Genomic DNA, 15,967 nt, shown 5'->3' on the forward strand with positions numbered 1-15,967 from the left:
TTGGGTTTGTACATAATATCCTTTTCCTGTTCCAGGATCTCCTTCAGGCTATCAGATTATATTTGGTCACATGGCTCCTTAGGCTTCTCTTGGAGTTTCCCAGGCTTTCCTTGACATTGACAGTTTTGAAGAGTACTGCTTATGCTCTGTGAGGAATTTCCATTCACTTCTTGGAAGACATATCTTGGTTGCTTCCAGTTTCTGACAATTATTGAAAAAGCAGCTATAAACAGTCACATGTACATTTTTGTGTGGATATAAGTTTTTAAATCAATTGGGCAAAATACCAAAGAGTTTGATGGCTGGGTCATGTGGAAAGATGATGTTTAGCTTTGTAAGAAACTCTCAAACTGACTTCCAAGGTGTCTGTGCCATTTTTCATCCTCCCTGCATAAGGAATAAGAGTAGAATAGAATTATCCAACTGCAATAGAGAAAGGAGGAAGAAGAGTAAAATGAAAAGAACAGAGAATGAGAGACATATCTAACACTACTGACGTGAAATATGTGCAACCAGAGTCTGATAAAGACATTCTCTTCAAGAATGTGGCAAAAGAAATATTTGAAGATAATGGCCAACAAGTTTCCATTTGTGATGAAAGACAGATGTCCTGAATTTTGGTTTTCATTTGTAGTGATGGGCAGGGAGCAGTGTTCTCCTGGATATGTGTTTGGATATAAGCCAAGAAGGAGATCAGATTGAAATTTAAGTGGTCCAATATATGTAATTGTATTTGTGGATGTAATAGAGAAAAGAGAAAGAAATAAGGAAGAAGGAAGGAAAGAAAAAAGAAATGATCAAACCATCCCATGAGCAAACCAATACCGGTAGCAATGGGGAAATCTTGGGAGGGAAAACTGATTTAAGCACTATCTCTGACACATTTGACCTTAGTAAAGTCATTTAAAATCAAGCTTGCCTTCCTTATTTAAAATAAGAAAGATGCCCAAACCTGACTTCTACCTTACAGTGACTGTTGCTATGACAATAAACATCATATACTTCCAGCACCTTGGTCAAATTTTTTTTTCTGTAAATTCAATATTATTGGAATTGCTCTTTCTGAAGTCACATACTTTTGCCAATTTCACTGTTTTTCTCCTTTTAGTTTTTTGAAGATTCAATAAACCATAAAATAGGGACTATATTTGAATTTCAGTTTGTTTTCATATAAATTAATCTGCATTTCTCTGAAGTTAGAACAATGCTCTTTTTTAGTCACATTTCTAAGTGTTTTATTAACTCAGTGTAAGAGAAGCTTAGATTGGATACCCCATATTTTATTTGTGAAATTGTTTGGGCTACTTTTCAGTCCATGTGGACAATTCAATTTAAATTTGTTTTCTAAGAAAGGTCACTTTGTGAGCTGCTATATCTAGTGGCACTGAATTTCAATCTGTGTGTGACAGGTTGTTTTGTTTTGCTTCATTTTTTTTAAACTGCCTAATTCTACAGTTCCAAACAAATTTCTCAAAAGTTACAAGCTAAGAAATAGGAAAGTAACAGTTTATCTTTATTGATCTTAAATTACAAGTCTTTAAGTATAGTGTGAACATCAAGTAAATTGATTGGCGAAATACACTATTTAGAATTTATACACATAGTGAGTATGGGCCAGTGAGGGTGCCTATCTATTAAGAGGTGCTTGGAATGTTCCGAGCATGTCTACAACTCATTTCCATTCTCCTTGATAGTACTTTTAGACCCTTTAGCACATTCTAATCTTTGTCTTTTGAACTTGAGTTTAATTAATAATTTAATATAATTTTGGTTTATTTTTGGCAAACCATAGATGGGAATATCCCCTTCCCCTCCCCCTTCCCTCTTCCTCCTCCCCTTGTTCTTCTTCTCCTCCTCCTTTTTTTCACTGGAGTTAGAACCCAGTGCCTCATGCATGGTAGGCAAGTACTCCACTATTGAACTACATCTCAGTCCTGGGAATTAATTTCTAATGCCTATCCAATGTTATACTTGAACTGTGTTGGCCAATGAATCTGTGTAAAGTTGTCTGGGCTAAAAATAAAGTGCAACTATAAAATATGGAACCGTGTCAGACAGTAGGTGACGAGGAAGAGTGTGTATGTCATCAGACTGACAGGTCTCACTGACCACCTTGTTGCTGTCCAGGCCTGAGCCAAGTGCTTTAGATTCTGAGATTGCTTTGTCATTTATATATATGCAAAGGGATGATTAATACCTGTCTGAATAGTTTCAAGGATAAAATTGAACACATACATAAAATACCTAGCATAATCAGTTCCCCTCCTTCTATTCCAAGGAGACAGCAGTGAAGGAAAAAATACTTGGGAAGATGAAGGTGGCCCACTATTATTTTTTAAAGTAATTTTTTTTGTGAGTGTACTTTACAATTATCTCATCATATATCAATTCCCAAATCACTTTTTATTTTTCTAATTTGGGCAAATATCTATTGCCATTTTGGTCTTTTTAGGTGAAGGGGTTGTGCCCACGTGTGTTTCCCTGGTTGTGGCATGATATGGCAGAGGTAGTTGTGAAAATATAAATTGATACCACATTATAGAGGTCTCTGAATGACATAGTATAGGTCTAGACATTACCCAATAGGAAAGGTGGCCACTCAAGGCTTCTGGGCAGAGGAAAAAGTAATTTTGTCTGTGCTTTAGGTAGATCACTGACATGTTAGGCTAAAATGTTTTCACAGCAGATCCTGCTTCTTACTTACTTGTACATCTTTTACTCACCTTTACATAAAAAATAGAAGAACAATGACTGGATGGAAGGGATGGATGGGAATACAGACATGGGCAGAGATCAGGATGGAAAGGAAAAAAATGTCATGAATGTTTTACAGAGACAGGCAAAGGATTCCGGGACCGGCTGAATATCAGAGCCCAGGAAGATGGGGAGATTTGAAACGACTCAGAGGCAGCTGGCTTGGATGCTAGCTTGGAGTGGGGGCTAACCAGGGAGGCTGCCATTCACAGAAATAGAAAACACAGAATAGGAAACCAATTTTGAAAATTAGGGGAACAACAAGTCTGATTTTCGTTGACATTCATTTGCACTGAGGTGGAAAGTTCCGACAGGCAAATGAAAACACAGGCCTGGAGTTGAGCAGAGGTCAAGGTCAAAGATAAAGACTTGTGTGGTGTTATACACATAAAGGTGATAGCTGACATCTTGGCGGTGGCTGAAATCAACCCTGAAGAATGTGCTGATTAAGAAGATTGGCCAATTACTGGACCTTGGAAAACACTACTGCTTCGGGGATGATTGTAGGACAGGAAACTAGAAAAAATGGTAGGAAAAAATGGGCACAGAAATACCCTAAGAGACTCATGTCACAGAGGCTAAGAGGGGCTTCCAAAGAAACAGATGTCAGTTCAGACCCAGGAGAAGGGACAGTGTGAGGAGATTTGAGAGAGACTGGAAGATTTGGCCTCTGGTGGCTCCCAGGTGACTCATCTGAGAGCGACCGCAACTCAGGATACTAAAATGGAGTACAAGGTTAATCAAGGCAGGAAACAGGAGAGGGACATGGTTGTGGCTTCCTCTGTCACCTAGAGCTGCTGCTTCTTAGAGTCTTTAGAAGACTTTTCTTTGCTGCCCTAGTAAGTGTTAATGTTACCTAGGACTCTGTCCTTGGCTCTGTGCCTCTGTGATCCTAACAGAGAGGCTTCTCTTAGTTTCAAATAACAGAAAGTGACTCCAGCTGGCTTGAGTAGAAAGATTTATTGGATGGATACAGAGTTACCTCATAGGACCCAAAGGGCCATGTCTGGGCTTTGCACACAAGCTCTGACCAGAAACCGAGCACTGCAGGGCTTCTCTGGCTCCTTTCTTGTTTTCCCCTCAGTGTCCATTTTCTTCCTCTGCTCTCATTGCAAACCAGCTGCCTTGGTGGGCTTTCTAGGCTGTGTCTCCCTTTGCTCCCAAGTCCGACCCCCTTACTCAGCCCTCAGAAGTGCTCTGCTCTGTCTTGCTCCCTCCCACCCTGCATGCTCTCCTGGGGCACAGGCGGGCGGAGCAGTTTCAATCAATCCTATCCTTGGGCTTTGCAAGGTCACCCCGCACAGGCAGTAAAGCAGCACGTGCACTGGGGACTAGCACAGGGACTGTGGCCCGGAACGAGAAGCTGGGGCAAAGCCTATAGGGTGAGGTGGGGGACTGGGCCTAGGGCAAGAACGATAGGAGGGGAAGGAGACCTAAGCAGCTTCTCATTACTCCTCTTTGTGTCTTTGCTCTGATGGTTTGAATCCTCCTAAGGAGCAAATCCTAAGGGCGCTCTCCTTCCTGGATGGGGTCCTGGGCATAGTGTTCTCTTCCAGAAAAGAGGACGGCTTCCCAGTCTTGTCAACTTCCATTCTTTACAACCATCCCTGAGTGTGCATGGGCGAGTGGCAGTGGCCAAATCCATCTCCCCTGGGTGAACCACAGTTGCCTGAGCCAGAGGCCCAACCAGAGCCTCTCTCTGGAGCCTCTGAGCTTGGAACTGGATGGTTCAATGGGCCAATTCCTTTTAAATGGTCTGAGGCCACTGGTGACTACAGGAGGGAGGCAGAGTCTGGATGTGAGAGTGCTGTTGGGTCAGGTTATCCTGTAAACTCAGGTGCACCCCTGCCCTTCCTGTTGCTTTCCAGCAGCTAGCCCAGTGTCTTCTAGTAAATTCTCTTGCAGTCTAAGCCAGGTTGGGTAGTCATTGAAACTAGAAAGTGTCTTGATTATCCAGAGTCAAAAGAGTTGCCCAACAGCTGTTCCCAGCCTTGCCTCTTGCCTCCCACATCCTGCAGGTCATTTCTTCCTTTCCCTTGTCACTTTTCCTGGCAGAAATGAGGTCCAAGTAGTGACTGTGATAGGAGGATTTGGGGTTATGGCAACTACTGAAATAATGGCACTTTGGTAGTGTATGTAAAATTTTGATATTTTGAAAATCTAACACTTGAATCTTTTTTTTTGGTAGCGGGGATCAAACTCACGTCTTTGCACTTACAAGGCAGGCAGCAGAACCACTGAGCTAAATCCCCAGCCCTGAATCATTTCTCTTTTGAGATTAATGTCAATGACTCAACTATTCAATTTATGATGAAAATACTTGCTGGACAAAATTCTATCCCAAGTCAGAAAGGACATTTCCTCAGTTGGAACAATTTGTACAAAAACACACATGTTACTCAATGATACCACTGATCCATTTTGTTTTTGAAATAATATTTCATTTGCACTTGTTTTCAGTCTCTCTTCATTTTAGGTAAAGTTTAGTTTATTAATTTTTGCATTTTTTTAACAAACTTTATTTTTTAGTAATTTTGGATTTTCAGAAAAATTATGAAAATAGTACAGAGAGTTTCTAGTACAGAGTACAGAGTTTCAGTTTTCCTTATTATCAACATTTTTTATGAATTTGGTACATTTGTTACAATTAATGAACCAATACAGATACATTATCAGTAGTTACAGTCCATATTTGACTGTTATTGTTTTGTTTTTTTTTTAATCTAAAGTCCTTTTTCTAGTCCAGGACCCACCAAGAACACCAAATTACATTTACCTGTCACTTCTCTTTGAGCTCCTCTGGTCTATCACAGTGTAAACTTTATTTTTATTAATCTTATCAGCTAATAATTTACATGAGAATGACGCTTGTTCTACAAATTAACATTTTTGCTTGACCTTTAAATGTTGAATACTTTTTTTGCTACCAGGGATTGAACTTGGGATCTTGCGCTTGCAAGGCAGGCAGCAATGTTGAATACTTTTAAAATATGAGTTGAATATTGTTTTAGTCCTGTTGCTACTATTGTGAATTCTCAACAACTACATAAAAATTAATATTGATACCATTATTTTGGAATTATTTTAAATGAACGCTGAATGTCCAGTGTTGCAGGTTTTGCTCTAGTACGGCAGTGAATGGAGCCAGGGAGACAGGTAGGACACGGCAACCAGGATCCAGATCCAGCAATAGCTATGGATCTGGGTGCAGGGCAGAACAACCCAGAACTGGAAGTGTGCAGGGGTAGGGCAGATGGGCAGGCCTGGGTTTGCTTCCTTGCACAAGAAGCCAGGCCCAGGCCACTCTGTAGGGTTCTGCAAACATATCTTTTGCTCCTAGGACTTCCGTTGGCTCTGTTCTTCCTCTGTGTAATGTGCAACAGGGCTGCCTTCTGTTAGCTCAGTCTCTGTCTTGTACAACCAATGCCCTGGGGACACTGCAATGAAGATGTGGACTCTGGGTACTTTATCTCAGATAAGTCTTATGTTCTTATTAGCCCAATGCCTCCTCACTCACTGCTTCGAACCTTCTTCAGTAAGCACGCAGTACACATAGGTATACTACCTGTTCAACCAACGTGGGATAAATGAAGGGAGCTGGAACCACTGGCAGGGAACAGCTGCCCTTACCAGCCTTCAAGAGCTGTTAGGAACCAGGGTCTCAGGTCGGGTGGTGAAGACCAGGACTGAGTGGAACACTCCAATTTAGAGTTGGTATGCGAGGGGGTGCCAAGAGTAGAGATGGGGCAGCCTGACTCCAGGCTGCTACCCACAGAGAAGACTCCAGTACCCACAACCTCTAAGACTGTGAGACCAAGTACATTATCAGCATCCCAAAACTACAACTAAGAGTTTCATCACAAATATGCAGTATCACATCATTATGAGAGAGAGGTATGTTTGATCTTCAAATATATTTACAATCCAAAGAGTTACCAAAAAGTAGATCACAATAGTTAGGCTTCATTTTGTCCATGCTTCATGGCATATTCGAAGTCTCTAAAGCTGACGTGACCATCAGAGTCACGATCTACTTCCCTGAAAAATAAAACAAAAAGCTATTTACACATTCTTCTCATCAGCACCTACCTGTCAGAACATTAGTATCTTTCTTTCTTTGCACATTTTATCTACTTGAAGACTAAGATTGATGGCTATATTTTTTTTTATTTCTACATAGGTAATACTAAGCTGGGAAGGAAAGAAAGTTTATTAAAACCTACAGAAATAATACATTCAACCCACTTACTTAAAGTCAAATGCACAGATTATATGAAAAAAGGAGGAGCGACTGTTTTTCTAGTTGTCCTTTTTGTAATCTACAAGAACATACATGCATTGCACAATGGAAATGTGAGATAAATAGCAGATAATGAAACCACTGTGGGAACAAACAAGGACAAAAACAGAGTGCATGGGTGCATTTTACAGAAAGAGACACCAAGCCTTCAGGAACCTCACGGTTTTCTCAGAGTCAGGCTGCTATTAGGCAGCAGAGCTGAACCCAAACCAGGGTAGTTAAGCTCTCGACCCAGGGCTGGGACACTGCAGAGAGAGGGATTTTTGCTGCTGTCCCCACACTACTAACTCCAACCCTGGAAGTTTTCAAGCTTTCCTGACTCCTGGGAAGAGTGGTGAAGACGTGGGCCGCGAGCTGGTTGTTGTTATTGTTGGTGGTCGTGATGGTGGTGATGGGGTGGCCTCAGTGTGGCTGTTCCTTGTGTGTCTTTAGAATCACTGAGACACGGACCTCTGAACAGGTAGCAAACAGTGGCGCCCAACCCACAGGGTTAAGGTAACGGGTCAGCACAAAATCCTAGCATAAGCTAGCATAAGTGCATCAGAACCATTACTAGTAAAAGCAGCGTTCATTAAAGAGTGTTTGAAAGGATAACTGATGAGCAGAGGACCTAATTCATCTTGGGGGGGAGCCTCCTAAAACAATGTACAACATGCTTTCCACACGGCTACTGTGGGTGAAAATTCAACAAATGCTATCAAGCAGGACACAAGTCCTTTTAAAGCAAAACTGGCCCAAGCAAGAGAGCCACTAATCACCGTAATAGTTTTAAAGCAGGCTTTTAAAATATTGAACTCTAAAATAAACTTTCTGAATATTTCATGCCAAAGTCTCTGAAGTCTATAATGGTTCTGGATAGAGTGATGATAATTTTTCATTCTTTTGAAGTAGAGAAAAATCTCTACTTCTCTGCCCCAGGGCAAAACCACATTGCAGTGTGTTAGTATAAAACGATTGCAGACTGCAGAGGCCATTATTCTTGTTCCTTCTTTTGGTGAAATATACATGACGATTTCATGCTATACAGCACCAAAAGCATAATGTCAGATCTCTTCTAAGGGATTAAAAATAATCAGTATCACATGTTACTGACTATAGAATATAAATCATCTTTTATAAAATTAGATAATTGAAGATTCTTAATATTGCCTAAGTATTTCTTCCCAAGGAATAGGACTAGATAAATGGCCTTTGTTCTTTCCACTCTGAATGGGTATGGTTGAACTATAAATCTCTAAGGGTGAGCAAAGTGAATAACTTAGAAAAGTAATGTTTAGAATACACTTATTTCTGATGATATCTTTGTGTACATTTTCATTCACTTATGGAGATAATGGATGTTTGTACAGAAGGGAATCCCTTTCTGTGTTCTTCTCCGTAAACCTTTCTTGTCATCGCATTGACTTCTAATCTTTCCTGCTGTCTTTGCCAAAGCTTCCTGTCACAAGACGTCATGGTAACAGGTGGAGTCCACTCACGTGTGAGGGGCAGTCTCGCCACATGACGAATGGAGGGTTGCTCTGTGTATATGCAGAATGGAGTATGGTGAAGTATTTCATCCCTTCCAACTTTAAGTCACATCTCTGAGGAGATCTGATCATCTCAATGCGAACGAAGAGGAAATTCACATTTCTGGGTTATAAGGTTAAAGGCTAAAATATACAGTGCTTCATTACAGACAGAATTATTCTGAAGCAGGAAGGCTTCACAGCACCCACACTCAAATCGCTGCATGAGGGAAGAACGGCTGTGGCTGGTGGGTAGAGCTGGTGATGTGCTGATGAGAGGACAAGTCATTAGGCAAAGAGGAAGGAGCATCATGTTGCTGTTTACAGCATTCAACCTCAGTTCTGAAACCAGAATGTGTTGTTTCGGTGCCCCCAGAGCATATTCAACACTGAAATATCCCACCAGCCCTCATCCCAGTGAGAAATGAGCCTCTCAGCCCATCACAGGCAATGGGATTGTGTTAAATGACTGAACTTATGGATGTTAACCCAGGCAAACAGTTGACACTTTTAGGGAAAAATGTACTTCCCCCAACTACTGAGGATTAAAGAAAGAGACTGCATCATCACTGTCTGTGGCATCTAAACAAGAACCAGAGAGATAAAACACAGAGGGAGCCGCATCAGGGCCACCACTCTGGAGCCCGTGAGTAAAGTCAGTTCTGGTCTCCATCCTCGACCACATTTAGCAGGTACGAGAGAGGCGGGCTTGGGAAAACGAGTCTGCAGAAGTGGGCAACAGGAGGAAGGAACCCTTTGAACATCAGGTTGAAGAGTTTAGAGCTAAAAAGCAGGAAACTGAACAGAAGCTGAACACTGGATTTGCATGAGTCTAGCTTGTTCTGTAGTTGAGGACCAAACACTTCATCCAGTTAAGTAGCTGATCCTTGACTAGACACAAGGAGATAGATGCAGACGTGTATTCGGCTCGGGCTACAGAAATGGTTTCTGAAAGGAATGAAAGCTTATTCAGATGTATGAGAGGAGATAAACTGCTATTCACAATAAAAAATGCTTTCTAAAAGGAGGTCTAGTTCAATGAAAGGTGTGCATGCAAGTGTGTGTGCGTGTGTGTGGTACTAGGGATCGAATCCAGGGGCTCTCTCCCAGTGAGCTACATGCTCAGCCCTTTTTATTATTTGAGACAGGATCTTGCTAAGTTGCTTAGCTGACCTCGAACTTGTGATCCTCCTGCCTCAGCCTCCCAAGTAGCACCACAGTGCCTAGCTTGGTTTGTTTGTATCTGAGGTGCAAAAGAGAGACTTGAAATTGATTTTGGACCGAGAGAGTCCAGAGAGCTGACCTTCTCTGCGTGACTTAGTATGAACAATTGGGGGTCTTCAAAAAGGAAAGAGATGAGAAGCAAGGTGCGATGCTGAACAAGAATGGCCATGCAGTGGCACAGTGATCCAAAGCCCTCGGATTAATGCTATACTTGTTAGGTGTGTGAAGTTGTTTGTGTTGCTTATTATAACTTTTCCACCAATCTTTACCCAAAAGGTGTGATGGACAAATGCTACAGAGAGATGGTGACTCTGGGGTGTCTGGGTGGAGTCAGCAGGGGCTGATGACTGGGTTAGGGGATGAGTGCTCCCGGCAGGCATGGTGGAGAGCAGGAAAAGCAAAACAGAATGGTCAGATGACCCATGAACTGGATCAGCTCACAGAAGTGAGCGCTCAAACCAGGAGCCCACTTGAAATTTCCAAGAATCTTGGTAAATGCCTTTTATCCCTCGGGAAATAGAGCCAGGATTCCAGGCAGTACTACTTGGACTTTGAAGTCCAGGAAGACCTCAGCTGAAATGAGGTACACTGAGAATTCCAGGCAGGACTAGATAGTCCACTCAGCTGAATTCTAACAGGTTTCAAATACATACATTAAAATACAAATATTTTCTGGTTTGTTGTATTAAAAAGTAGTTGTAGTTACTTTCATTAGGGTTTTTCCTTCTGCATCCTTGTTTTAAAAAATTATTTCTATTGTTGCATGTCTGCTGTTTATGATGATTAGATTCATCGTAGAGAGTTGGTACATGTACATAATACATCTTAATTCCTTTTTCCATCCCCTCTGCCTCTCTCCCTTCCTTCCCAGCCTCCATCTTCAGCAGCCTGATTTTGTTCAGCAAGATTGTTCTTTTATTTTGGTGGTGGTGAGTGGGCTTTGACCACTCAGACCAGGTGCTTCCCAGCCAAGAAGCTACAAGATCTGACCACGTTGGAGCAGGATTTTTGTGCCGTGAGCTCTCATGGAGGTACACCGTTTAGTACTGTTCTACTATATTCTGGGGGAAAGTGCGGGTTTAAATAAATATGTAAATAGTGAGTGCTTCTGCAAAGTAGTAACCGTTCCATGTAGACAAATATTTCCATTGGAACAATTTCTAAAATGTTCAGAAAGTATTTCTTCCTTGAAAATGAGTTTCTGTTGTAAAATCATTTGAGAGTAACCCTTGGCCAGGTCTCCAAACACAGATTTGAGACTGAACTATGGTTTTTACCCAAATTGCTTTTTAAAACACGAAGGAAAGAAATAAAAAGGGAATGGTGTATAGATTTTTGTGCATTGGAACAATGGAATATTCTCTATCAAAGTGATATAAAGACTGTGAAAGTGACATTTGTAAGTGGAAACAAGGGTACAGGCTGGTATCTACGTCATAATTGCAGTCTTACAAACATCAACATTCATTCAGGCAGAAACTGGCAGAGTTACAGGTAATTTGGTTTTAAAGTAGTCTTTAATATTAAGCATTTCTTTTCAGTCTGAATCCCCCAAGCAAGTGGTCTTATTTCACAAAGTATAAACCCTCAACAGCTAAAGAGAAGAGTTTCTCAACCTCAGAAACACTGATGTTTTGGACCAAACGATGCTCAGTCCCAGCAGCTGGGGGCTGTGCGTGCTCAGTAGGATATGAGCAGCATCCCTGGTCTCCACCCACTAGATGTCAGTAGAGTCCTCTCCCACCCCCTACTCTCAGTTGTCACAGCCAAGAATGTCTCCAGAAATTGGAAAGTGATCCCCACCCTGGGATGGCGAACGAAAATCCCTTGTTGAAAACTTCTACCCTAGAGGAACCATCATTTGAAGGACTCCTTGGGGATAGTCCAGCTAAATCTACACTCACTAAAACAGTTGCTTTAAAGATTTTTTTTTTTAAAAGTGATTTTCCGGTCAGCTGAGGCATGCACATTTCTTGGATGGATCATGCACAGAATTGCCCTAATACTCTGTTTGACCACTAAGGTTTCAAGTAGAACCCAGAGAAGACCCCACTGGAGAGCCAAGCTCCTGTGGGGATAACAGGGCCAGCCTCTGACATATCTGTGTTCCCAGCAAACACTCTGACAGACGGTAATTATTTTGAGTCACCAGGATAGTCACACAGGGTTTTGAAAGTTGACACTATATTTGATTTACCTGAAACACGAATAAAAAATTTAATGTGGAGGCAAAGATTTAAATGAGAAAAGTTTTTTTTTTTTTTTTTTTTATTGAGTTTATTGGTACATTTAGGGATACAGTACAGTTACATTCATTGTTGGGATCATGTACCTTTACATGGCAAGTCTTGATTCTCATTTTTTCCCCTTACCTCTGCCCTCCCTTAAAGTTTTTTTTTTTAATGGAATTTTTGGACTGGGGAAAAGGGAGAATCTCTTTGGTTGTATATGGAATAATTTAAACTAAAGTCAACACTGCCATTATATTAGGGACAAAGCTGTCATATTGACTGAACAGGAGAGTAAAAATTATCCTGCAAGCAAGGAGCCCCTGCTGGGGAGGAGAGGACCCGCCAATTGAAGATGCAATAATGACAGCCTCCCTCTCATGCAGCCTTCTCTTCTGAGGAACCTGCTGCTTCTCCCCGCTGGCGAGCTTGCCTCTTTGTTGATGAGAGTCCTACAGGGCTCTACAGCAATTCAGTTGGTAATGTGTTTATTAATTTTACCTTTTTAAAGACACATGTTAAGAAAGCTACTCAGACACACAGGAAAGATTAAAGAGATATGCGGATGATTTCTGGTCTTTTCTGGGCTCCTCCACGACACTGGCAGAAGCATTCCCTTTGTTGTGTGGTAGACGCCCTTTGTGCCCATCTCACACTCTCTGAACACATCTTTATCTCCAACTATTACTGGGAGTGCCTCACCTCATCTGCACCCTGCATCAAACATCTTTCGCTGTTGGCCTGGGACCATTTTGACGCCTGGGTCAGGCATGAGTGTGCACATGCAAGTGTGGACACACACACACAGATACACACATACCATGACCAGGAAGTATGGAGAAAGAGGGACTTGAGGCCCCATAGGGCAACCCTAGACCAATGAGGCAACAGGATTCCGTGGACAACTATTCTCTCTAATCCCCCCAGGCAGACAAGTCTGAGGCTATTCTTTTCGGTTCACTGGAGACCCTGGTAGAATGGCGTTGAAGTTGCTCACAGCAGTAATGAACTTGATAACAGATTCTCGGTGTTGATCTTCCTTCATTCTCCATTTCACAACAACCTATACATAAGTCCTCATTGCAAACCCTGCTTCTAGAAAGAATGCAGGTTGAGACACAGTGGAAAGTTTATTTTGAAAGATGAATTTTGCACAGAGCATTGAAAGTACTACCATTGACAGCATGTCACATCAGATCACCATTCAGGTCAAAGGAATCTCACTACTTGAAACAGGTAAGTGTTCAGCTACTTGCAAAATGCTTTTTAGAGCAGATTAAATATTGCCTTTGAGAAGAGTGCTGAAGTCTGAACTTCCAGGCAGTTGAAACACTAGAGTTAACCAGAAAAAACATAGCAGCAGTCTTCTTTTACTGTCTAATGTATGTGTCTTATTTAATAATATTTAGTCTGTCAACTGTAAGGTATTATTAGACTATAAGTGTTCCTTCAGTGTGAGGGCAATGTATTCCTGAATTTAAGATCCTTATCAGATCTTTTTAGATGTAGAAAGACGGCTTAGAGCTGGCAGGTGGTAGACTTATCTGATTAGCATGAACTGTCAATGACAGAGGCTGTCCAGACCAAGCCAAGAATAAAGAATGACATTAGCCAGGCAAAATTTTGGTCTCATTAGCACTAGGCTCACCCTCCAGACTAAGGGTACAGTAGACACTATCGGTTACAGTCCCAGCCGCCCACTCACCCACTCTGTGCTATGCAACAGCTGTGTGACTTGGACAGGATGGATTCCCCCCTCAAGTTCTAGAAAGGGGATCTGACTGACCTAATTCAGTCGCTGCGAACTGACCCTCTTTACCACAATGACTGGTTCCAGAATCGACTGGCTTATGTCAGTTAGTAGATGGCATTATATTCCTCCCAGGTGACTACTGATTGGTAAAGAGTTGATCCTAACATAATGAAGCCTAGGGATTTGGTTGTAAGTTAAGAAAAAAAAATTCTCTCAATATGGGCACCTAGGATGCAAAGGTGAGGTCTGGTCTCGCAATAGCTTTTTCGAACCCCTGAAGGTGTAACCGCTTCAAGAATTGTATCATCTACTGGGGCATTGATCCAGTAATTTGTACACATGCTTTGAAGCATTAATTATCAGCTAGAAAAGGAGCTATACACATGGAGGGAAAGAGTCAGGATAGCTGAGTGAGCGGTAGTCTAATCAAAGCACGCCTGAAGCCTGTCCTATGTCAAGACCTGTAGTCACTGACCCAATAAATTCCCTGTGTTATTTAAGGCAGTTTGAAATGGATTTCCTGCTACTTGTAAGTAAAGGCATCCTAGCATCCTACCACACCAGGTATCCTGGCTCAAATTATTTCTTGCAGTATCTGGGATTTGGGAGACAGTAGACATTCAACAGATATATAGTAGTCCCCTCTTGTCCTTAGGGGTTACGTTCCATTCAGTGGATGCCTGAAACCATGGATAGTACTGAATCCTCTATATACTGCTTTTTCCTATACATGCATACCCAAGATAAAGTTTAATCTGTAAGTGAGATACTGCAAGAGATTAATAATACAACTCATAATAAAATTGGACTATTAAAACAATATACTCTAATAAAATTGCATGTATCATTATTCTCATATTTGGGGGCTATTAAGTAAAATAAAGGTTACTTGAACACAAGCCCTACAATACCACAAAACTAGATCTGATAACTAGGAAGGCTACTGCCTAGAAGGGGCTCCTGGGAAACTGGTAAATACAGTGTGGATATGTTGGACCAAGGACTGACTCCTGTACCCTGCAGGACAGAGCGAGATGGCATGCTCTTAGAATGGCATGTAATTTAAATCTGATGAATTATTTATTCCTAGAATTTGCATTTAATATATTTGGACTGAGGTTGACAGGGGTAACTAAAACCAAGGAAAGTGAAACCAGAGAAAAGGGGGACCTTCTGTAATGCTAGGAAATGATTCCATTTTGAAAGAAACACTAAAACAATTTAGGTTGCTCCTTAGATGCCACTCCAAGAATTGGCTTATTCTCCTCAGTTCTGTATTCTAAAGAAGTAACTTGCTTACAACATTCATCAAAACTTTCTGTTCATGGTACTTTCACTGTGAGTCTTGATGTGCAAAATAGACCAATATGGTTTTTTTCCCTAGAGAGTGACAGAATAGATTCTCCAGTTCAAGAAAAAGGGGGAAATGGATGTAAAATGCAATCATAGCTGGTAAAAGTGATTAAGCATAAAAAATGACTCCCTTTTTCCTATCTGCCAAGTTTTAAGAATGAAGAATCTTCTTTAAATCTAGACATGTTTTAAAAGGAGGAAAAATGTACCTTCAGTGTGCCTAATTATCGACCACTTGTGGACATGTGGCTAAATGCAATCAACATATAGCCCATAGTCTCATTTCCAGCAAATAGTCTGATATTTCTCCTCTATTAAGTATTTCAGCAGAGCTGCCAATAAACGGGAAGTGATCTTGTTTCTCAGTTTGAGACTCTGGAAGAGAAATTACAATGTCAGAAAGCAGCACAGATTAGACAGCTTTAAGGATAGGGAGTAAAAGTCAATGTAAGCACCTTTGAACTAGCCATAAAAACTCTGTTTCTTGAACTTTTGGGTCACTAGATCATACATTCTTTCCCATGCTGTATCTGTGTAACTATTACAGGCCTATTCTGAGTGTGGCAGAAACTGCCGCAGAGGGACCTTCTGTCTCAGCCAAGCTGCAGCTGGGCTCTGTGACCTTGGGCAAGTCTCTTAGCTCTTATGAATTTCTAGCTCCTCATTTGTCAAGTTTAATGGTTGGGCTAGATGACTGCTAAAGATTAGATTTAGCTCTAAGTTTTGATGGCTCCAAGGTAGATCTGTTACATTAATAATATCTTTGTGTACAGAAAAATTTTAAATGCAACTCAACTCCTGTTAGCCATTTTCAGCTTTCTTAAAAAAAAAAAAAAAAAAAAAAAAA

At 41.2% G+C, this 15,967-nt stretch overlaps 1 protein-coding gene across 5 annotated transcripts in view; it reads right to left on the reverse strand.

The window, feature by feature from the left end:
* Positions 1 to 241: 241 nt before the first annotated feature.
* Efcab11 (EF-hand calcium binding domain 11) overlaps positions 242 to 15,967 on the reverse strand; it is a 188,291-nt gene continuing 172,565 nt past the window's right edge. The window contains exons 6-7 of one of the 5 annotated variants that reach the window (XM_010616289.3): positions 6,691 to 6,792; positions 242 to 387 (exon numbers count right to left, since the gene is read on the reverse strand). In XM_010616289.3, coding sequence (XP_010614591.1) covers positions 6,711 to 6,792 — 82 coding nt within the window. In that variant the 3' untranslated portion in view covers positions 242 to 387; positions 6,691 to 6,710. Of the gene's footprint in view, positions 388 to 5,314; positions 6,793 to 8,369; positions 8,832 to 15,228; positions 15,496 to 15,967 lie in introns of those variants that run through there. The other 4 variants (XR_778716.2, XM_010616288.2, XM_033766757.1 and 1 more) reach the window with 4 other exon arrangements.

This window comes from Fukomys damarensis, unplaced genomic scaffold (assembly GCF_012274545.1).
Source record: "Fukomys damarensis isolate Sample0158 unplaced genomic scaffold, DMR_v1.0_HiC HiC_scaffold_21, whole genome shotgun sequence".
Taxonomy (NCBI): domain Eukaryota; kingdom Metazoa; phylum Chordata; class Mammalia; order Rodentia; family Bathyergidae; genus Fukomys; species Fukomys damarensis.